We start from the raw sequence: 24,003 nt of genomic DNA on the forward strand, positions 1-24,003 counted from the left end.
CATCAGCACTTGAAAACATTTTAAAAACAATCCTTTCAAGTGCATTACCATGCAACCATTAACATATACTTGACTAAGAATAATGATGACTAAACGTCCATTATGATGGATTACCCTTTTCAAGCAAGTCTCTGATGTTGATTTCCATACCATACTGAAATGAGCTGAAACCAGTAGCTGTCTGGGAGGTAGAAAAAATGCATTCATCAATCCGAAAACATATGGGAGCAAGTCAAGGAGAGGTCAAAGGTCAAAGGCTGAAAAGTCAAGGAGGCTTGACTTCTGAGACTTATGGTGAGCTGTCACTAAATTTGTACAACCTGTGTGAGAAAGTGGGTCAAAAACCTCGACTCCGGTACGACCGCGCAGTGTGGTTACGCCCTTTCATGTAAAACCATAGTGAGTCATGACAAGTCGTTTGTCATGATGATCTTATATAGTCTAAATCCAGCGCCATAAATGATTACGACCAGTGTCATGTCTTATCAGTTCTGGCATTACATAGGCTTTACGGCACGACTGCTCAGGTTTAATATTATCATAGGTCATTTACTGCTCTGTTTACATAGCTTTGAAGGATTTATGTCCGGCCTACTCGCTGTCCAGTGTTCATGCAAAAGGGGCTTATGTCGGCCCCAGAAGTGGAAAGGCTGGGGATGGAAACAGTTGTGTTGAGGGGAACACTCGGTTGCTCGGTCGGGGCGGGGGAGGCAGACATTTAAAAGAGCTTACTGCTGTAGCTTTCACTCTGGCTTTGATTGTCTTTGCTTTGATCTGGTTTGGGGCGGCCATGTTGTGCAGTGTTATCCTCCCATAATCTCTGCCATCTCTGTAACGCTGCAGTGGAAAAGACACTGACTGGGTTCCACTGTCTGCGCTGCTTCGGCCAATATTTTCACCCCTCGCAGTAAGCATGAATCGCCTTATCTATGAATAAAAACTGGTGAAGAATCTTCTGAAGGAACACTGAATACATAAAAAAAAGAACATTAAAGAAAACAAAAACTCCCTCTTGGTTCAGTCTGTCGAGGAAGAAGGCAATAATGCAATTCTTTGAAATGGAATAAACAAGTATGACTCTGGCAAGGTGACCTGGACCTTTCTTGCAGTTCTTTGCACTTAGACACATCCTCATGCATGCCCTGTTTCGTTAATGAGGCAACCCTGCACTTAATCAAATGCAACATTACCTTCCCTTCAGCAACTAAAACAGTGCAGTACAGAGAGGCACTAAAGCACAACTTCAAAGGGATATTGTGCATCCATCCCAAATTAGCTGCCTCTGCAACTGTCTGAGCACTTTGAGACCATCCTCTGTTGGTAAGAATACATTATCTTGCGGTTGTGAAATTACAGGCATTTATGTTGTAGTGCAGCCACCGAGCCTTGGATAGTCCCTGCGTGAAGCTGCGAAAGAGACCTGAAAAAATGAGTGAATAGAGACAAATCTGTATGTTTTTCAGATCAACATCCTCAGACTGTATATATATATATATATGATACCTCTAGATGCCCAGAGCTCACAGGAAGGTGGCACCAAGCTGCAAACCCAAGCATCAATACTTCCCAGCTGCCAAACAGAAAAATGGGAAGTGAACATGAGGCACATCCTGCAGACTTACAGCTCATGTTTCCCTCCTTGTTTCCCCTCCTGTGTCAAGTTTTGAACGTCTTATTAAAGCCGATAAAAAGATTTAGCTTCATGTAAGTTACAGAATCAGACTTCAGGCCTTTGCAACAGGTCATTTGAGCCTCTTGTCCGGGATCCAAAGTACATATTCAACAGGAATATATTCACTGGGAGAGCTGTCATGCGTGTTGACACACACTTGGAAGACCTTCTGCAGTTTGCACATGATTTGTATCACCTGCATATCATTAAATCCCGAGCATTCGCTGTGAGCTACAACAAAGACAGGCCCTACATCATGCTGAAATATCTGATCGGTCTGCAGCTGAGGACAATACAACACAGTCCTCCCAGCGCTGCTTTTTTTTCTTAATTACATAAACAAATGCATGATTAAAAGTTGTACTGAAGCTCTACGCCAGCTGTTTGAGGCAGGCTGACACAGCTGTATACATGTGTCTTTGCACACTAAATCAAATGTCCCATTGTGCTCATCTGGAGTGAATTAGGTGCAGCGAGGGAGGGGGAACCTCAAGGCTTTGATATACCGAGGAGGAAATGGGTAATGTCCTGGAACCACATGGAACATCCTAATAGGAGCTGGTGACTGATAAGAAGGAGATAACCAGATCATCTCTGTCTCTGTGCAACCTGCAACCTTTTCTTTCTCTAGTTCGTCCTTTAACACCCTCTCAGCCTTGAATTAGACTGGATTTTTAACCCATTAAGGCATAATTTGCTCTCATTCTTTTATTCTGTAAAGCTGTAATAAATCAGGTTTAGATGTTAAAGTTCTCATGCAAGCAGTGCCAACCCACCACACCCAGAGAGAAAAACATAAAATGACTGATTTTTAAGCAGAATGAGTCAAATAATTGTACTCTCCAGGTCTCAGTAATCTTAAAATGATAGACGTGAGCCTGCCATTGCATCGCTGTTGGTTTGAATCCCAGCAAGAGGAAAGAAAATTTAAGGATCCAGTGACAAGCAGGAGCTAGAGAGCTGCAAATATCACACACCCCACTCCCTATAAATTCAGTTGATGTGCTGTGGAGGAAGGCACTCAAGCCCCAACCGCTGGAGTGGAGTTGGTCGGTAGCCAACAGAGGAAATCTGTGGTTGTACTAGGCAGCTCCTGTGTGAATGTGTAGCAGGGTGTGTCTGAAATGCAGCCACTCTACCCAATATTTCAATTGCCTGGACAAATAAAGGCTTAAAATAGTGTGAGAGTTACATTGCAGGGCATTTTCGTAAACAAGTGAAGCTGGATGCACGGCCGGAGATCATCATAATAATTATCATGTGCGTGTCGTTAGAATGTGTCAGGCTGAAATAACGCAGGTCCGGTCTATAGTTACAGATCCAAACTAACCGAATCCGAACACAGGAAAGATATGGCTTTTCATTCATTCATTTAAGGGCATAAATCATTCCCTTTGAAGCACAGCCGAGCCTGTTTGCAAGGAACACAAGAAAGGCAATATGGAGAGCAGCTGGTCAGCTGGGATGAACATGACATGCTGTTTTCTTGGGAAGAAAATAGAAAAGAAAAGGAGAAATGAGGAGATAAAAGAGTGAAAACAGATGAGCGTCACATTCAATATCCAAAATATCTCCTCACAGGCGAGCACGCATTCTCGGTGAACAACAACATGAAGGGCTGTACTTTATTTGATGAGTGAAAAACTCTTGGACAGCTACGGATGCACAAAGTAATGCTTTACTCTAACCATCAGACATACCACAGCTCTAACAGGACACGCACCACTGTCACATGTTTGTTGCAAAAAAAGTGCAACGTGCTCACAAGAGAGAGCTGTGTTTATAAAATCTAAAATTCACACACCAGACGACCAGCAGACTTGCATCAGTCAAATGCAATGTAATTAGGGATAACCAACCGCAATGAACCTAAATCAACAAATCAAATCAAGTCCCTGCAACTGTGGTCAAGGCAAAAAAAAAAAAAAAAAAAAAAAACAGCACTGCACTCAGAACTGACACAGGCTTTCATCACAGATACTGTAACGGGGATCTGCTGCCCTCTTGTGTCATAAAGGACCATTTCAACACATCTTGATGATGGACAACTGCACATTTGATTTTTATTTGTTGTATTTAGCCAGGCTGGATCACAAATTTCTATTACAGGGAAGAACGAGAATGTCAGCAATACAAAGTTACAACAACAAATTAACAGAAAAACAGAGAAAAATGAAAATCTCATAAAACATTTGCACACAGACAACCTGGACTCCTTCTATGTTTACAGTTTACAAGTACAAGTAGAAATATAACACTATAAAAGTACTCTATCACAAGTAAAAGTCCTGCATTTAAAATGTCTCATAAGCACTGTCAGCAAATGCACTTAAAGTATCAAAAGTAAAATAATCCAAATGTAAAAAATGACATCCTGCGTTTTAGTATTTTATGAAATATGATTGTTATTATATTACTGTATCTTTAATGTGTAAATAGCATTTAATTGTCGAAGCTGGTTGAGGTGGAAATAACCCAAATGATATTGTTATGATTTTTTTTTTCTCATTAAACCACTATAATCTGGAGCAATGCATAATATATAATGAGATTACATGTGTTCTAAAATCTTGAATCTGAAAAGTAACTTGTAGCTACAGCTGTCAAATAAACGTAGTACAATGTAAAAGTATAAAGGAATATAAAGTTGTTTGAAATGGAAATATTCAAGTATCTCAAATTTGTATCATCTATAATACTTAGTTACATTTCACCTCTGTTCATCCATTACACTATATATCACTGTATGACAGAGAAAAGCGACATTCAAGAGTTTCATTGTCTCACAGTTTGAATGGAAACCGGCACAAATTCTGAATATAAATAGGTGAAAAACACACAATGTTAATTAGCTTGAAGTTTGCTTAAATGTTCTGTAGAGTAAAGTGTTAAAGTAAAATCAGTTACTCATTTTAGTAATTTAAAAAAGAAATACAAATGATTCTCTTTTCATTTTTCATTGTCAGTCAAATATCTTTAGGTTTTCCCTTTGGGTCAGGCATATAAAGACACATGTGATGACCCATTGTAACATATTTCGTGGGCAGAATCCATAGATAAGCCTATCTGAGGAGCAGTGTCATGACTGAGATCAGGCTGTGCAGTAAGGCCACATTTAAAAAGGAAACAGGATCTTCAGACACCTTATCAAAATATGACAGCTGGCCGAGGGTGTCAGTGAAGGAGGGAACCTCCCATCCCACATGTCGATGATAATTAGACCCAGGGTATCTGCACAGGGATGAGCGATTCTGCCCTCCCAGCCACAAGTACTATAGACCCTACACTCTACATTACCAGGAATGCTCAGGCTTATCCCCTGCAATCCAATCATTTCTGAACTTAACTTGCTGCTGTTAGTCCTCACAACATGGGATGCTGACCCTCCTGGCTTTAAATAGTCAGTGGTTATGTAATACAAGTATTCATATTGTTCAATTAAGCAAATGTAAAATACAGTGGCATGATGTAAAAGCACCCAGCACTGCTTTAAAAGATGCACTTCAGCAACTTTATATAAAGTAAATATTATCATCAAACTGTACAACAAAAATAAATATAAGCGATTCACTAGCTAACCCAGGCTGGTCTCATTCCTAGAACATCTAATACAGACCTTTGGTCTTGTCCCATAAAGGTTTCTGGCAGGAAGGCTTTGCATGTTGCACACAGATGCTAAAGATTTGTGAATCTGTATGAGACTCAAAAGGAGCGACAAAAGCAGCGTCAGTACTTGATGACCTGGGTTGAGAACGTGAGGCTAACTAGGCTGCATGTTATTGAAACATACTGGCCATTTAGCTACACATTAGTGTTGGTCCAGGTTAATATACAACATGACTTAAGCAATGTTGTAGCTGAGCAGTGTTCGTAGCATGGGGGTCATAGGCCTGAAAAAAGTCCTCACAAATCATATGTTTCACAAAGAGGTGATCCTCCCCCCATGTTGCTTGTGAACAACAATACCCAATCATGATACTCACCTGTTAATAATTGACCTGTTTACCTGTGGAACACCCCAAACATATATCATATGTCAATTGATGTGGCCGAACCTGACCCAAACCCGAACATCATATCAAAATGTTTGTTTGAATCATGCTCTGATGCCTACAGGTGTGCTTGCTCGCATCTCTCCAAATCTTCCCCTGAACGCTAAGCTTCTTTTTGATCTACAGCAGCAGAAACTTTGTTGGATGCCTTTTAGATTTTTCTGCCACGCTCCCAGATGCTGGAGCTTACTTCCCACCTTCATCTCTGACAAACCAACATTTGCTCACTCCAGCTTTAAATAACTGTTAGGCTATATTTTTGTGAATTCAGTTTTCTCATGACTGCACTTGCGTTATTTGGTTTTGGCGATATCACGGCCTAACACGTGTTTATTGTATCTCCCCTTTTTCTGATGTGTAATATTTCATCCAATGGCTTCACAGTGGCTTTCAGTAAAAACTTCACACATCCCAATTGCACAGTAAGGGCAGAAGTAGTAGCATAAAATGAAAAAATATTCAAGTACAGTACTGGCACCTCAAAATTGCACCTCAACGTGACCATAACAGTTGACATGGAGCATGAAGAAAACACAAAAAAGCTGTACAGCTGCACCTGTGGGGCTCACTGTTGCTCCTACTGTGCTTTTGAACACTGCAGGGATCTTTTATTACATCAGGTTGCAAATATATGCATTTATGTCACATTGTGAGAAAGTGAAAGGCGGCAGGAGGAGGAGGCTGAGACTGTGCCTATAAATGGACGAGAGTGAGGCAATGTTTAAACACAATACATTACTCCCTTACATATTGTAAATATGAGGTCAAATTTTTAAGACTTAACATAGAGATTACATATTTTATTTTCATTTCAATATAAAATCTTTAATTTAGTAAAATCTCAAATTTAGTAAAATAACAATGACAGGTCTTTCAGCAGGGCTAGCACCTTTTTTTTTTTGTTTTTTACATTACATCGTTATTATTAGATATCTTATATTGTTTTAACTGAACTTTTTTATTAAATTCTATCAAAATATCATCTGGTTCTATGTCAAGTCTGTCAGGCTTGACACAAATAAATTGAAATGCTATAAATAAGTTGACTTGATCACATATGCAGCTAAACAAAAGTGATTTTTTATTTTTATTTTAGCCCATTCACAGCTCGATCAGTCGTCGTAGAAAGACACTTATTTGGTTTCCTCATGTGCTTTCCCTTCTTTAATTTTATCTTAATTTATACCTCAACTTCTACTACGGTTAAGAGGCTTGAGTAACAGTTCCAGGGTTTTAGCTTGTAACGGAGTATTTTTTTTGTGTGTGTAATTATTTCTATTATTAGTACTTTTACTGAAGTAATCTGAGAACTTGTAATTTGCAATAATAGGATATTTAAATAAAACTGATTTGACTACTTCAACCACTGTTTCTGGCTCAACATTTGATATTGTCTGGGGATTTTTTTTTTGTTCTATTTAGATATATTTTTGTGTCAAATCCTTCTTGCGTGTCATATTCAACAGAGCCAAACTGATATGTATTGGTTGACCAATATTATCGGCCGATATTGGCGTATTACAGATATACTGGTTTCAGCTAAGCCTATATGTTATGTTGTTTTGTTATGTCTAATATATGGAAATTCATTTTTTAGAGAGATGATGATGCAGGAAAAGGTGCTTGGGGTAAAAAACAAACAAACAACAACAACCCTAACCCCCATGTAGTCTTTGTACTTTATAGTTATGACTCACGATTATTATGTGTTTCATAATTTCAATGTTATATCCCATAAGTCTGAGTTTGAGTCTAATAATTGGGATTTTTTTAAAAAAATCCATAACAGACTGTATATTTCTGTTTTTATTTATGACATTTTATGACTTAATTTTGACTTTTTAATTTCATCATCTAGACTTCTGTCTTCATGATTGCAACATTTTATCTCATAATTGTGAATTTTTATCTATATTTGACCTTTTTAAACCATAGTGATGACCCTTTATGTAATAGCTGACTTTATCAAAAAAGTATGACGTGTTATCTCATCATTTTGACTTTAAAATCTCATAACTATGACTGTTTATCTCATATTTTTTAACTTTAATCTCATAATTTTATCTTCTTATCTAATAATTTAGATGTCTTGTAATCTCCTAACAGACTGTTGATAACTATGACGTTTCATTTCATAATTTCTATTTTTTTGAAAATGTATTTAGACTTTTTACATCATAATTGCGACCTTGTATAAATGACTTTTTTGAAAACAATAATTATGACTTTTTTTTATATAACTGACTTCATCAAAAAAGTTTGACTTGTTTTCTCATCATTTTGACTTTAAATCTCATTTTTTTTTTACTTTTTATCTAATAATTTGATCTTTATATCTCATAATTTAGATTTATATTAACAGACTGTTGATAACGATGACTTTTTATTTCATAATTTCGACTTTTTTATTTAGTATTTAAACGTTTTGTTTCAAAATTGCGACCTTTTCCTTCATAATTATGAATGTTTTAATCAAAGTATGACTTGTTATCTCATCATTTCGATTTTTATGTTATAGTTTCCACTTTCTATCTCATAATTTGACTTTTTATCCGATAATTACAACTTACCAAGGTCACATTTTTTCATCAAACAAGGACCAATTAAAAACATTGATCCCTGCTGACTATTAAAATATAAGATCATGAAGGCACCACGACTGTCAGTCTCAGAGCCAAACAAACACACCTGAAAGCTCAGTGGTTCTCAGCTGCGCCTATTAAACAACCACAAAGCTCAGGTCAAACAAAGACGACGTTATATTTAGCCTCTGGTAAAGTCATCAAACGAGTATTCAAATGTCGTCCCATTATCTTCGAATGCAATCGTGAAGCCTGAAAAACGCGGAAGCGGGTCAACTTTGGTATCTTCACTCAGACATCTCTGGCCAATCCGACTCCTAACCATGCCATGAATGCAGCTGAGTGTGGACGGTTGGAGGGGGAAGCAGCAGCAGCAGCAGCAGCCTGGTCCGAAGCGCAAGTGACCGCTAGCTTCATGTCAGCAGTACAGACATTACTCAACTAGCAGGAGCGGAAAAAAAAACCTTTCACGGTGAAGACGGAGAGGGAGAGCGAGGGGTCCCGCTGGGAGGGATACGGGACTTTTATCTCTGTACGTTTGAACCCGACTAAACACTCCTATTAGTTTGTGGTTCACCTATTTTTTAGGGAGCTTGGGAGTATCCGCCGTAGGAAGGTTAGCTAGCCACCGCCATCTCTTCTCAGTCGGAGCGACCGCCGTGTTTTCCACACCATGGGGAACGCTGCCACCGCCAAGAAGGGCAACGAGCTAGAGAGCGGTGAGTCCGGGCTGTTATTTGCCCTCAATTGTTTTGTTTTTTTAATGTTGTATTTAGGGGTTTTACACTCAACCAAAGCCTCTTTTAACGTGGATAGCTAGCTTGTTATAAACTGTCCAGCTACAGTAAAGCAGAGGAGGGCCGTCCCCCGTCCGTCATTCCCCGCACATCTTTCCCCACCAGCTACTGCAAACACTCGCCCTGTAGTTGAAGATACATGACCATGCTCGTGTTATTTATTGTATTATTTTTCACGGAAATGTACAGAAAAAAGGGCCTTGCTATGTTAGCTAGCAGCAACAAGACCCCATGGATGTTGTGGTTGTCTTGGCTGAAAGGTGGGGGGGTGGAGAAGGGAGGGGTGGTGGGGCATCTGACAGGAGTGTTAAGAGCCAATAAAAGCCCATTAGAGAAACGTGAAAGCAGTGCTCATCGATAAATCCCCCACATATCGATGGTTTCACGCGTTTTGAGGCTGTTTTGCACACCAAGTGGAGCACACGGAAGGATCAGGTTTGATGACCAGCTAGCCTGCTAACTTTAGCTATGAGGAGGGGGGATTAGCCCTTACAAGGCCCCTGTCATTTCATTGCCTCTTGATGGTGGTAGCTGTTCAGGCCTGCACACACAGACACACTCACAGTTTGCCTCGCTGTGCAGTGCAGTCGCTTCCTATCTGAAAAAAGCTTTAAAGATAATGGGTTTACATCTCCATCCTCTCCTCTGTGGTGTCATCTCTAAAAACAATCAGGATGCGTTTTTTAGATGTGTTTTTTGTTCAGCTGCAGCTTCAGTCAAGCACAGCTAGCTGCATCAGACACAAACTTGTGCAATGTTAAATCTTGAATATGCAGCAATAAATCATAAACCCGTGAGTATTTGTTTATAAATGGGCAATAAATTTCAACTTGAAGGCAGTGTGGGACTGTTTCTGCCTTGGGCTTCACTGCCACATTTTTATTCTGGGCTGCATAAACAAAGCTTTCCCTCAGTACAGCACCGTGACCAAATATGGTGAAGAAATGACAAATGCCCTCTTTCCATTCATAAAACTGGGACCTTACTACTGTCTTCCAGGCACGCACACATCCTCACGCACACATCCTCACGCAAACGCACTTGAATTGTGTCCCTGTGTGTTTTATTTAGAGCCCCTTTTCTAATCTCGCCGTGGTAAAGGTCCATCACGGCTCACTTCTCACACTCAGCTCGTCATTGACTGGAGCAGCTTGTCATCAGACCTTCGTCAGAGGATAAGGGGTATTACAAGCTTTCAAAGGTTTGACGTAACTGGGCCTAGGCCGGTGTTACTTTGCGCTCATATACTTTGATGCGTGCAGCTTGTCATCATCGAGCATCCCTGTGTGATAAATCAGAAATGTTTCCCTATGCCTGGTTGTAAACATATAAAAGCTGTAGGTGGTTATTGATTCATGCAGAATTGATTATGTTTGATGGCTTAAAATCAGCCCCACCTGCACTGAAATCCTCTCCGCTTTCGTGCATTTTTTTTATAATATTCAAAAACACGCATCTGTTCACTTAGTTTGTTTAAAGTAGCGTCACTTTATGATGCAGTAATTACGCTCTTGTAAGATTTATTGACCTGTTGAGACAGACCAGGCCGGTACAGCCGGGTAGCGCCAGCCACAGACACCGAGACAGACAGAGATGATTAGATCAGCAATAGTTCCCCATACTGCCAAGTATTTCTTTTGAGTGTAACAATGATCCTTAGATCCTGCGGCATGGCTAACTATTAAACCTGTCTAAGCTGACACTGTGCCCTGAGCTGCAGATTTGCCAGGTGTGTAGCCGCTCTGACACGACGACCTGCTTACCTACTGTACAGTGCTGTATATAAACTTGCGTACCTGTGTTGACTGTATATAGCTGCCATTAGCTGGAACCACACCAAAGCAGTCACACTTGCACAGGGAGATTAAACAGCTGCCATCATGACACCTATTTTATTTCACTGTGCCCATGTATTGTGTTTCACTCTGTAGTGTAACAGGACAGGCCGACATAACTGAACCATGTTATGCTTGTCTGAATTTTGGCACTGCTGTCAGGAAGGGTTGGCCAACTGTGACGGCTTTGGACCATTTGATTTGTCCCTCAAGGTGCAAAATGTTGTAGAGACTTTGTGTGAACAAAAATACCTCCTATTATTTAACAGGTTAGAGTTTCTGTAGTAGACTGGGGAATATTTAGCCTTTGTGGATGTTGTGTGGTCCTATGGCTGCCTGCAACTAACAGTTTGATGGTCTTTGAAAAAATAATAGGTAACTCCATCAATTTTACAATCAGTTAAGTTAAAAAAGTAGTATAAAACCTTGTAATCTGATGAATTGCTTCGAGCGAAGCCACTAACTGCTAAATTGAATTTACAGTAATGTAGGTGAAATGTTTGGAAAAGCAGTCTAGCAAGTTGTGACTTATGCTTATCAACCTTTACAAATGCTTAATAAATGGTATATAGCAGTTCAAACTTCACATTACTAAACTGACTAAAAGATCCAGTCTTTCAATGTAGTGAATGGACAAATTACAACTTCTTTGGGCAATTTATTGTAAATAATGTAGCATTAGTTCAGTTTCAAAATAGATTTTTAATTATTGTTTCAGCTGTATTTTTGTAGCTGTCATCGTAATTTAACACTATTATAGGGTGACAGGTTGTCAGACTAAGATGCAGGAAAAGAAAAGTCATTGCAAGTGTCACAGAAGTCTAAATCTTAATAGCATCCAGAATGTTTTGTTCTTCACTGTTATCTTGTCTATCTGACCTAATATGCATGACTGAACTTCTGCTATATGGTACACCTGTTCCTAGAAAAACATCTCAGTAGACACTTAGTCTGTGTTTAAATTCCTCAGGTGAATGTCAACTCTGTTTTCATTCCTGTTGCTTTTTTTCACACTACATATGCTTCATGTCTGTTGATGCGTTATATTTGTGGTTATGTACATGAACTCTATATTTCTCTCTGTCTTCTCTTCCGTATCATCACCATCCATGTGGGTGATTGTTCCTTCCTGCAAAACCTTGGTGATCAATAGAGACTTTTGGTATGATCATTTCTCCAAAAGATGACCAGAATGGCATAACGGCATTGGTCTCATTGTGACGACTTGCTAGATGTGCTTGCTTTTCTTTTGTGTGCTTTGATAATAAGTCTGTGTTTTTGTTATCCGCATTCTCTCAATCTGGATTTCCCATACATTGGTTTGTCTTTGCTTACCATTTTTATGCTTTGTTTGATAGCCTTTCCCTAAACTGTATTAAGTGATGCACAAGATGCTCAGACAAAACCTTTCCTCTAATAAGTGTTGTGTTCCCCCTCCTGTTTGAGTAATGATTCTAAATAACAGAAATGAATATACTGAGTGTCTTGGCATGCATCACTAGTCCGCCTGTCTTGTATGTCGTTTCCTCGTGTTTGTGTGCTTTATTCTTTGGAACAAAGTATGTGAAAGTATTTTAGTATCCCATTTAATTTATATCCAGATGAGAGTTGACTTTGCCCGTATTCTTCTCCGTTGATTTACAATTTAATTTACCCACATTTCTTCCTTTCCCCTCCTGGTATGATAGCACTTGGTCTTTTTGCCAGTTTAATCTAAAACCATAATGTGTTTTTATGCCAATAATCAAGACAGGAGCTGAATTCTAACTACGTCTGTCTTTGGTCTTTTTTTTAGTGAAAGAGTTTCTAGCCAAAGCCAAAGAAGATTTCCTACGGAAATGGGAATGCCCAGCACAGGTAGGAATGAGTAAAAATATTTTTGGTAGTTGTGTCCACAGACTAAGGCTAACTGGTTGTTATTTTCACAGAGCACAACGTGCCTAGATGACTTTGAGAGATTAAAGACCCTGGGTACCGGCTCATTTGGAAGAGTCATGCTGGTGAAACACAAAGGAACAGAGCAATACTTTGCCATGAAAATACTGGACAAGCAGAAGGTCAGTGGAAGCATTCATCAAGCCTCATGGAACTTTTTCAAATAAAGAACAGTGTTGTACCCAAAAGTCATAGTTGAGTAAAATAAATATATTGTGCTTAGATTTTACTAGGTAAGTCATTTCTTTTCTAAATATCACTCTTAAATTTAGTTTGAAATGATCTTGAAAATGTCTTACAAACTGTCTTAGCATCAGTAAACAGCCTGAATAAAACCGTAAGTACAATGTTGTTTTTGTTACTAGGGGACTCAAGTAAAATAAATAAATAACTGAAAGCTGACTTTCCTGTTTTTGCTATCTCTGTTGCAAGAGAAAGTAAGATTTACCCGACAAGGTCACCTTATCTCTGTTTATCTGATAGGTGGTGAAACTCAAGCAAATAGAACACACGTTAAATGAGAAGAGGATATTACAGGCTGTGAGCTTCCCCTTCCTCGTCAAACTTGAGTATGCGTTTAAGGTAAAGTGTGCTTTTTAAACAAAAATTAAATTCACTGTTTGAAATTCCTGTATTTTTTTAGCTTGGTGTAAGTGTTGCTTTACTTTCTGTAGGACAACTCCAATTTGTACATGGTTATGGAGTACGTTCCAGGTGGAGAGATGTTCTCACACCTAAGACGAATCGGAAGGTTCAGGTGAGTTTTGTACTGCCATCAGTTTATTTCTGCTGTGTTTTATAACGTTCAAGTTTCACCAAAATTCTTTGCACCTCCTCCTCCACAGTGAACCGCATGCACGGTTTTATGCCGCCCAGATAGTGCTGACATTTGAGTACCTCCATTCACTAGATCTCATATACAGAGATCTGAAACCTGAGAACCTTCTCATTGACCACCACGGCTACATTCAGGTGAGCCACAACCAGCAATTGAATAATGTTGCTCTGATTTGTCAAAGTCACTGCTTTGCTAATGTAAGGTGTATATCTACTTCTGACATGTAGGTGACAGACTTTGGATTTGCCAAGCGGGTAAAAGGCAGGACCTGGACGTTGTGTGGGACACCAGAGTATCTGGCGCCAGAAATCATTCTCAGCAAAGTATGTAGCCTCTGTTTTTCACTTAAGTGAAATTCCAGTATTTTTATTTTTTCAATTAACATGTTTCGGTGTGTAAATAATTCATACGTAGCATATGTTCTGGAATTGGTTTCAGGAGATTGCCTCAGCTGGCAGCCGCAACATGGCTGCAATGGCATAATGTCTTCAGTATTACAATCTCAACCCATGAGTGAGAAAACTAGCACCATAGTGAACATAACTTTGACAGTCAGAGTTGCTAAGGATTACGTTGCAGCCATTGCAGCCCTGCCAGCTGAGGCGATCTAATGGACAGATCCCAAAACTTCATACATACAAACATACAGAACAGAATCTACTCTACAAGAGGAAGACATGTGTCCTCAGTAGACCCTAAATATGAAGCAGTAAAAAGACACTGCAATCTCACTTTTTATCAGCTATAAAACTCACTGTACATTATGGCAACAGGTCTCTGTTAAATATATGAAGTCATTGGTCAAAATAGATGAATCAGGTGAAGGAAATTACAAATAACATAATAACAGACCAATTTATTATAAATGCTTGCAGGTTTTATGTTTTTTTTTTATACTGTACATTGCAGTAACATAAACTATTGATGACTAACCATTTTGATAAAAAGAAAGCAGGAGGAAGTCTTTTTAAAGGTTCAGTGTGTAGGATTTAAAGGGATTTATTGTCAGAAATGGATCATAACCGTACGTTTACATGCTCCTTGGATGGTCCCATTTCCCCTGTTGGGATGTCGTTCTTCCAACTTTGGTGTGTTCATGAGCTTTTAAGTCGTAATGATGAAACAACATGAAGGCTTAAAGGATTATGTGTTGTATTTTGATCCTGAAAATGTTTTTAACAACATTTTGATAGTTGAGGTTTGAAGCTTTATATTACAAAGTGATTTTGTTCCTGAATTGATGCCTTACCAGTACATTCTCTATCTGGCTTGTTATCAGGGTTAATGATTAAAAAATTACATTTCTAAATTATCTATGTGACTCTACTCTGGACAGCAACTAACAGTTACAACCTAAAACCATTACATGTCAGGAGAAACCTACCTACCATCAACCAAACGTTAGTCATGTTTTCTTCATATATGACATCAAAGTCGGCAAGTTGTGTAACAACATTTCTGAGACACTGCATGAATGCATTATAATGTTCTGGAGCGTTCATCTGGTTGCGATCTACAATCTCACTGCCAGATGCTCCTAAATCCTACACACTGTTTTTTTAATTGTAAGTAATGCCTGTCGGAGTCCCCTCAGTTATAGCAGTGTCTGTCTTGAATCTTTTTAGGGCTATAACAAAGCTGTGGACTGGTGGGCCCTCGGTGTACTCATCTATGAAATGGCAGCTGGCTACCCTCCATTTTTCGCAGATCAACCCATTCAGATCTATGAGAAGATCGTCTCTGGAAAGGTAAGCAGGGTTCTGATTTTGAACTTTTCTTCATTTAAGTCCTTTAACTCAAGATGTTCTTCCACTCTGTAGTTTGAAAACAAGTCAAGTTTATGTGTTACATGTACTAAAACCCATATTTCAACTGGTAATAATATATTTCTTCTTTATAGGTGCGATTCCCCTCCCATTTCAGCTCTGACTTGAAGGATCTGTTGAGAAATCTGCTGCAGGTCGATCTGACAAAACGTTACGGCAACCTGAAGAACGGAGTCAATGACATCAAGGGCCACAAATGGTTTGCCACAACAGACTGGATCGCAATCTACGAGAGAAAGGCAAGACACTAGTGCATATTTTGTAGTGACACTATTAGCACTGTTACCCCTATAAAAAAAACAAGTTAATTAAATATTGATTTGTTGATATTGATTTATTTTTTGCTAGTTCCCAGTTATAATACTCCAACAGTGTTATTTTATACTATTTTGTTTTGGGGAAAGTTATCTGAGGTCAGCTCATCAATTCTTTCTTATTGTTTTATGGTCCTGTGTCATTATTTTTTTTTCCCACTTGGAAATCACCCAGCTCCACTGCTGGCTGTGAGCTAACAGTGCCACATGCCATTTTGCAGGATGACAATGATAATGGAGTTCTTCGATTCATCAAAGTAGATATTTAGCTAGGGCTTGAATCTCATCGATCTGTTGATGCTGTTTAACCTTTGCATTACACAGTCATACTGTGGTCTTTTACAACTGTCACTTTCTTATCAGATACTGATTTGAAAACAATTAATTTTCCTGAACTTTGCAGAGGGCTTCAGGGGTGTTCAGTTGGCTCAGTTGGCACACAAACACATCCCTGCGTGTTTTTGAATCCCAGCTGAAGCCAAATCTCTCTGTATCTTTCCACCTTCACAGTCTTTTCTCACACAGCCAAACACACTACATGTTTAGTAAATACGCAGCTGAGGGTGGTGGACTGACAACTTTGAAGAAATAGTGCAGCAAAGACTAGCGTTTCTGTAATGTCAAGCTTCAGCCTCAAAGGATACGAACGTTAATCTGCGTTAGGTGCTGCCTTGAAAACACAGAACTGTGAGGCACATAGAAATAACATTTATTGAAGTTCAACCTGAGAAAAAAGGCTCAGGAGCATGCCTGCTCAATTAAAGGTGTGTAGGAGCATTTCAGTGACTTTCAGTGAGGCTCATTAGCTGTTTTCTATCAGTCATAGGTTTTTAATGAGTTAAACATGATGCAAGTACATAGCGCTGTTAGTTGTCAGCTATGTAATTAATTGGCTACTGTGTTGACGATCAATTATTTGGTTTGAATCATTTTAAAAGCCAGAATTATCTTTTTCCAGCTTCTGATTTCTGATTATTTTCTGGTTTCTCTACGCCTCTGACAGTAAACATAATATCTAGACGTAATTTTTCAAAATTTTCAGATTTTATAGAGCAAACAACTAAATGATCAATCAAGAAAATTATCAGCAGATTAATCAACAGTGAATATCACAACATGTTAACAAGAAATATGAGTAAGTGAATGAAAAAATGTTATTTGGCATCATGCAGTGTGGTTAATCAATTTGAGATAGTTCACCTCAAACATTACAAGTTTGAAAAAAACCACAGCAAACAGAGGTACTAAGAGGTAGGTAAGTGGAGGTTTTCAGGCATGTGAAAAACAAGATTGGCTGCGCTCGAGAGGAAACAGTTTGCACAAAATTTCGTCAGAATATGCCTAAAGGCACAGGTGTTTATAGCTGTTACGAAATGACAGTGCTTTAAGGTGTGATGAAAAGCCTGCTGTCAAACAAAGGAGGGAGACACGATAATTTTTAAAATGGCCATTTAAACACACACTTTCGAGCAGGTCCCACCTAAAGGAAATTCATAGTGTTGCTCATGTTTATACACGCGAATATAGAAGACACATGTTGTAAGAGTGAAGAGGGAAGCTTCAGAGAGAAGTTCAAATCCTGCATCCTGTGTTACCTGGCAAATGGCTGCCTGAAGTGGGCCTTATTGTTGGTTTTTACAAAAATTGTTGGACCCAGCTCCCCATTCTCGCTGTCATAAAGGTGTAGAGGAAGGTTTCACTGACCACCTGACAATCACTCACTTTAAAGCATATAGCCTCTCTTAAGCTGTCAGAATTCAGTGTATTTTAGCATCTATCGTTCCTTCCAGTTTCTAGACAACTTTTGACAGTTTAAGGTACGTTGCTGTCTGAAAGATATTTCATGTCAAATTCTCTCTGTCCTTCCTCAGAGAAATAATTGCCTTTCCTTTCTCTGTCATGGGTGTTCTTGTGATTGACAGTGCAGACATAAACATAAATCCCGTCTGCTTAAATATGTATTGCTCCTGTTCTTGCAGGTGGAAGCCCCGTTCATACCAAAGTGCAGAGGCCCAGGGGACACCAGCAACTTTGACGACTACGAGGAGGAGGAGATCCGCGTTTCTTTAACAGAAAAGTGCACAAAGGAGTTTGCAGAGTTTTAGGATGCGAGAACATGGATATATCAGGGAAATAAGGGGATCTTTGCACTCTTCTAAAGACTTGGGATGGAGCAGAGACCATCGTTTTTCAGATCTACTAAATAGTCCCTTCATTCCATCAGGCTGAATGAGGTCGCCATGATCCTTGGGTGCCGATAACCTCTCACTGTCACGTACACCTGCGTATTAAAGCAGACACACCACTTCTTTCTTTTTCTTTTTTTTGTACCTACCCACCATTTTTTTTACTTTGAAGCAGTTAGTCTTGGATGTTGTTATCCCCTTTTTAAAATGTAATATTTTTTCAACTTATGAGGAAAAACTGAGACAATGGCCAATAATAGTCCACACATTGTAACTGACTTGTCTGTGGCAGTTTGACACACAGGTATGTGGGTCGTAGAATATTCCCTGTAGTAGTCAGCGGTGTATTTTTAACAGTCTGTTACAAATCCACATCATATTGGCTATTGTAAAATTCTGGCCAGCTTCCAGAGGTAGCGTTCATCCTATGTGCATAGCTGTCAGTTTTGTAAGACATTTGAACACGTTGAGTGTTGAAAGCATGACCAAATAGAAGCGATTGGGTGACACAGAAAGAGAGATCCTTTTCCAATCTTTGCTTTTTTGCCTAGAGAGCTGAGCCCTGAGAAACCCCACAGAAGCATCTAGTCACTGGTATTCTGACCCTGGCACAGCAAGCCATAGCAGAAGATGACAAACGTTGTTACATTAGTAAAATGCAAATTGAGGCATTTGTGTTGATCCTCTGGGATCTGTTAGTTACATGTAAAATTTGTCATCTGGTGTTTTACTCTTTTTTTTTTTTTTTTTGTCGCTGTGTCTAACATTCTAGTCATATTGTCCCTGGATTTCAGGTCTGCTTATAAAGACCCTTTTGTATGAGTCTGTGGAACAATGTGACTTCAGTAAAAGGAAAAAGAATGAGGTTAAATCCTTTTTAGGATTCTTATTGAGTGTAATGTAAAGTTGAGAAGGTGGTTGTGAATAGTGTTGCGGCTTTCCGTCTCAACATTGTTAGAGAAACCTTGCAGAAAAGAGTACAGAATTTGTAATGTATTAAATCAAAGATGTTTTTAAAATCTTACGAAACAGAAAAGCAAAACTGCGTATTTACCATATTCTCCCCGGAACTGACTTCTTTATTTCATTCTTATCTGAGAATGTAGATTTGCAACTTATAGGTATGCATATTTGAAAGCTTGATTTCAAGGTACAGTTTTCCTCACAATACACTGGCTAAAATAAAGACTGCTCCTTTGTATCACATGTAACCCTGTTATTGTTAAACTCATTACATCATACGTATATACATTGTTTCATATATGTTTTTATTTATACACATTAGAGATGCTAATAAATTTTATTTTTAAAAGTGTTTAAGTTGTGTAACTCTCCGTGCATCGTGAGACTGACTGTTGTGCAATTCTGTTTACTCGCCTAAAAACTGTATAACCAGATTTAACCTCAGACGATTGCAGAATAATTAAGAACAAAAATACAGGGTTTCGGTTTCTTTGTTGCAGGGTAGTGGAGCCTAATGTGTGCCTCAGGGATCCTAAGGGGTGATGACAGATTTCCAGGGGTCCCAAGAAAAATAGGAACTTACTTTGAGACCTTAGGATTGTGGCAAATGAGAGCAAATGCAAGCATAGTTTATCATAGTGAAGTTTTTGAGTTTCGTACCAACACATGAAGAGGAACACTCATGCATGATGATGATGTGTAAAGAGTTATTGTTATTATTACTATTGGTGGTTTTTTTGTCCCATTTGGAAACAAATCAACCATTTAGCTGCTGTTGTATTTTTTACAGAAAAGAAACGAGACATGTACACGCATTCGGGTAGCATGAAACTCAAATTAATAAAATTAAGTGTGCCCAAAAAACGTAAATGCGAAAAGAGGATTCATTACTGGTGAAGAATAGGTTTCCAAAATTCCAAGCTATAACACCAAATAATATTTTAAATATATTCAAAGGGTTATATGAGTCAAAAAAACATTTAATTTTTCATTTTCATTTTAAACGTAGTATGTAGGAATGAATTTGAAGTAAGAAGTAAGGACAAGTAATACACTGTCTCCTAGATAACTTACGCAAAACAAAACGACCGCTTAATTCGGGTACACTAATGATATTCTCTCGATTCCCATTTGTAGCAATTGTACGCCCAAACTTGTTAATTCTGGGCCGTGTGGCTTGCCGTAGTCCTTCCAGCTCTGTGTGTGTATGGGTAATGTAGTACAGCGGCGAACACGTGGGGCGTTACGTCGCTGTCCATTCGAAGTTTGTGGAAACATGGCGGGACTGGAGCTGCTGTCGGACCAGGGATACCGTCTGGATGGAAGAAAAGCCACCGAACTGCGGAAGGTCCAGGCCCGTATGGGGGTGTTCGCTCAGGCCGACGGTTCCGCGTATCTAGAGCAGGGAAACACGAAGGCTCTGGCTGTGGTGTACGGTCCTCATGAGGTGAGGAGCGTCATGGATGGAGGGGCTGTGGGTTAGCCGACAGTAGCAACCTCAAACTGCTGTTAATCAAATGAATTTACGCGTATTAATGTTAGTCCTGCATGTGTTTTTAAACAGGAACAACGACTCCATAAGAACCCAATTTTAGGATTAAAGGTGCATCTGGATTAAAACATTGTCCAGCACACTGTTTTTAAGTGTTTTGCTCAGTAACACCCCAATAACTGAATTAAAGCTAAGCCTTTTTATAATAACTGCGATCATAAAAGATAATGTTATGTCACAGATTTAATGATGACGATATAATGGCATGCAAATACAGCCTTTCAAAGAGCAATTAAAAATGTTCAGACCTTAGTATGAAGGAAATGATGGACTGTAAACAAAACGCAATACACACAATACATTTGACTCTCAGGCTCTGTCAGCAGAAATTGCAGTTAGTTATATATCGAACATATGGAACAGAAGTTTAGTTCACTGCCAATTCAGTTTTAGCCACTTTTCCTTGGGTCCCATCTCAGGTCATGTCCATATATGGATCGTTATTGTAAAAGGTCTCATTAAAGTTTCAAAATTCGTCAACATGACTAAAATACCAGATCAATCAAGAATTTATTTACAATAAAAATGTCAAACAGTCCCTGTTACAACCAGAGGTGAGCTGATTATTGGTCTGGCTGATAAACAGAGCTGATATTCAGCATTGTCCAGATCGTCTGTATTGGTGTTTTCCTTTTTTAATGTCTGATTGCCGATAAAATAAGTATATTTTAAAAAATGCAGTACGTTTGGCTCTGATACAGCATCCTTTTTCTCTGTTAGTGGTCACCACTCCGTGTTTTGCGGGTATACGACACTGATGTCTGATGTCACAAGTGATAGCTGATCAATTTGCAAAGTAACTTGTAGCTTAAGTTATCAAATAAATGAAGTGGGCTGACAGTATTAAGTAGCAGAAAATGGAAATTATGAAGCAAAGTATCTCAAAATGTGTACACAAGTACAGTACTTGAGTAAATTGTAGACCATCACTGTCAACTTTGAGCCTTAGATTATAATGTTTCTTGTAAATGTATACCGACTCCTGTATCACTGATAATTGGTGTCTGTATCGGCACTGGAAAAAACAACAACTTATTGGTCGATCCCTAGTTATAAGTCACCATAGACCACATTAGTGCCTAAATTAGTTTGAGGGCTTGTTTGTCAACCTAACAGCTAAATACACATTCATTAAATCCAGACTGGATGGTATTGTTGGAGTTAATATCGCAATACAAACAGACTAAATCTTTTTTTTTTAAACAACTTAATTAAACCATATATTTACTGCTGAGATTGTAGTGGTGGATTGTCCTGGACTGCGTTATCTTAGAATAATAACATGATATTCTTTCCTGCTCATATTGGTAAATAGGTATAATAGGTTGGGCCTCAACTCTCAGTATAATGCAGTCACCCACCCTGCATACTACAGCATCAATAATAGAGTCATCCATAAACGAATGCCTCTGACAGTTTCAGTCAAACCTGAACACTGTAATTGTTGGATTGCAATTGGATTTATAGGCCTTCTTAATAAAGTTTCATAAATAACTGAAAATATAAATATATTATAAATGATATATTGTATGATACAATCTTAATTGAGTCATCGAAGGCCTTGAGACATGCCATGCTTGTCCCTCCTAGATGCGAGGTTCGCGCAGCCGGACTCGTCACGATCAAGCGGTCATCAACTGTCAGTACAGCATGGCCACCTTCAGCACAGCAGAGAGGAAGAGGAGGCCGCATGGTGACCGCAAGTCCACCGAGATGAGCCTCCACCTGAAGCAGACGTTTGAAGCTGCTGTGATGACCCAGCTGTACCCACGCTCTCAAATAGACATCTACGTCAAGGTAAGAGTGGGACACTGTGAGGGTGGATTTGATGTAATATGAAGATTTTTTATTTATTTAATTTGTTTTTTATTGAGTTGAAATACATGAAATCTTATCTTTCCCAACACAGATTCTGCAATCAGACGGAGGGAACTACAGCGTGTGTGTGAATGCTGCCACTCTGGCGGTGATTGACGCCGGCATCCCCATGCGGGACTACGTGTGTGCCTGCACGGTCGGGTTCGTGGACGAGACGCCCCTCGCTGACCTTTGCTACGCAGAGGAAAGCGGAGGAGTGAGCTCTCTGGCCTTAGCGCTGCTGCCCCGGGGCGGACAGATCGCTCTGCTGCAGATGGACGCCAGACTTCATCAGGACCATCTAGAGGCACTGATCGAAGCCGCCATGACGGCTTGTAAAGGTGTGAGCAAGGTGCTGGATGAGGTGGTGCGACAACATCTCCAAGAAGTGTCTGTGCTCACCGGAGAGTGAAGAAGACGGGAGGAGAGGTGGACATCTGGACTGTGGTTTTGGCTCCAGCCAGAGAATGTTGGACTTTATGGAGAGGAATGATGGAGTGAATACTTTTTTTTTATGAATTCATGCCAATTATACTTTTGTACAGTATATATGTAGAGAATCGAACAATAAATACGTCAACCCTGAATCATTTGAGCTCTGCTTGTTCCTTTAAGAATGCAAACAAAATGGTAGTGGCTTCAAAAACAACCAATAACTACCAAGTGAAACAAGAAAAATATATTTTATATGCTGTCAAATGTTTGTGTACATCAGCAATGTTTGTAAATAGCAATTAAAGGAGGATAAAGGGAACAGTCTATTCATTTTGGAGGTGATTTTGAGGTGAGATTTTTCCACATTGCTCCAGTAAAATGTAACCAAATTTGAACCTTTGATCGAGTAAGGCATCAGGAAGAAGATGCTAAAACATTTATGAACTATCAGGAAGAAGATGCTAAGACAATATTGAACTGACATATGAAGGAGTTAGTTTGGTGAAAGGTCAAAGGTCAGGATACTGTATATAGAGTAAACCAACCCTAAACTAAGTCCAGCTATGTGAACATTTTAAAAAAAAAATCGTCTCTACAAATAGGTACCAGTTGACTCCAAATGGCCCGAAACACACTCCTGAACACTTTCTGGAGGAACATTTTTTGAAATTGGACATTGGACACTTCCATCCCATTCACTTTGCATAGGGACACGTCTTATTCAATCCGGGTCCTTTGACCCATTGACTCAAAATCAATGCCACAATGTCTTTGGTTACTAGTTGAATGAGAAACACCTGTTTTGGAGGAATTTCTATTTTTCACGAATATCTTAGGTCTAACCCTCATTCACTGACTGAAGTCAGTTTGCTGCCTCTAACCCCAAGTTCAACTATGTGTGATCACAAAAGAAGTGTCAAATACAAATACAAATACAAATTACAAATAGGTACCAATCAACTTCAAATGCATGCTCGCGAAACATGCTCCTAAACACATTCTGGAGGAACATTTTTGGAACAATAATGAACTCACTTGGAGATAGATTTTACCTGAGGTCAAAGGTCAGAATAATATAAATAGAGTTTATTCATTTGAGAGGTGATTTTGAGGTGAGATTTTGTACGAAAGCACAGAATCTTCATGATTTAAATGATTT

At 39.1% G+C, this 24,003-nt stretch overlaps 2 protein-coding genes across 3 annotated transcripts; both read left to right on the forward strand.

Annotated features, from left to right (window-relative positions):
* The first annotated feature begins 8,426 nt into the window (after positions 1-8,426).
* prkacbb (protein kinase, cAMP-dependent, catalytic, beta b) lies at positions 8,427-19,352 on the forward strand. 2 transcript variants are annotated; one of them, XM_030403461.1, is made up of 11 exons: positions 8,427-9,025; positions 12,092-12,100; positions 12,734-12,795; positions 12,867-12,995; positions 13,357-13,455; positions 13,548-13,630; positions 13,719-13,845; positions 13,939-14,034; positions 15,337-15,459; positions 15,612-15,776; positions 17,831-19,352. In XM_030403461.1, the coding sequence occupies exons 1-11, from the start codon at positions 8,980-8,982 to the stop codon at positions 17,954-17,956; spliced, it is 1,065 nt and encodes a 354-aa protein (XP_030259321.1). In that variant the 5' UTR covers positions 8,427-8,979; the 3' UTR covers positions 17,957-19,352. The 2 variants fall into 2 exon arrangements, with proteins under 2 accessions (XP_030259321.1, XP_030259322.1); XM_030403462.1 differs by lacking the exon at positions 12,092-12,100 and having other exon boundaries at positions 8,428-9,025.
* An 861-nt stretch (positions 19,353-20,213) lies between these two features.
* exosc4 (exosome component 4) lies at positions 20,214-22,996 on the forward strand. The gene is made up of 3 exons (XM_030401866.1): positions 20,214-20,447; positions 22,143-22,349; positions 22,462-22,996. The coding sequence occupies exons 1-3, from the start codon at positions 20,277-20,279 to the stop codon at positions 22,819-22,821; spliced, it is 738 nt and encodes a 245-aa protein (XP_030257726.1). The 5' UTR covers positions 20,214-20,276; the 3' UTR covers positions 22,822-22,996.
* Positions 22,997-24,003: the final 1,007 nt, after the last annotated feature.

This window comes from Sparus aurata, chromosome 21, assembly GCF_900880675.1.
Source record: "Sparus aurata chromosome 21, fSpaAur1.1, whole genome shotgun sequence".
Classification (NCBI taxonomy): domain Eukaryota; kingdom Metazoa; phylum Chordata; class Actinopteri; order Spariformes; family Sparidae; genus Sparus; species Sparus aurata.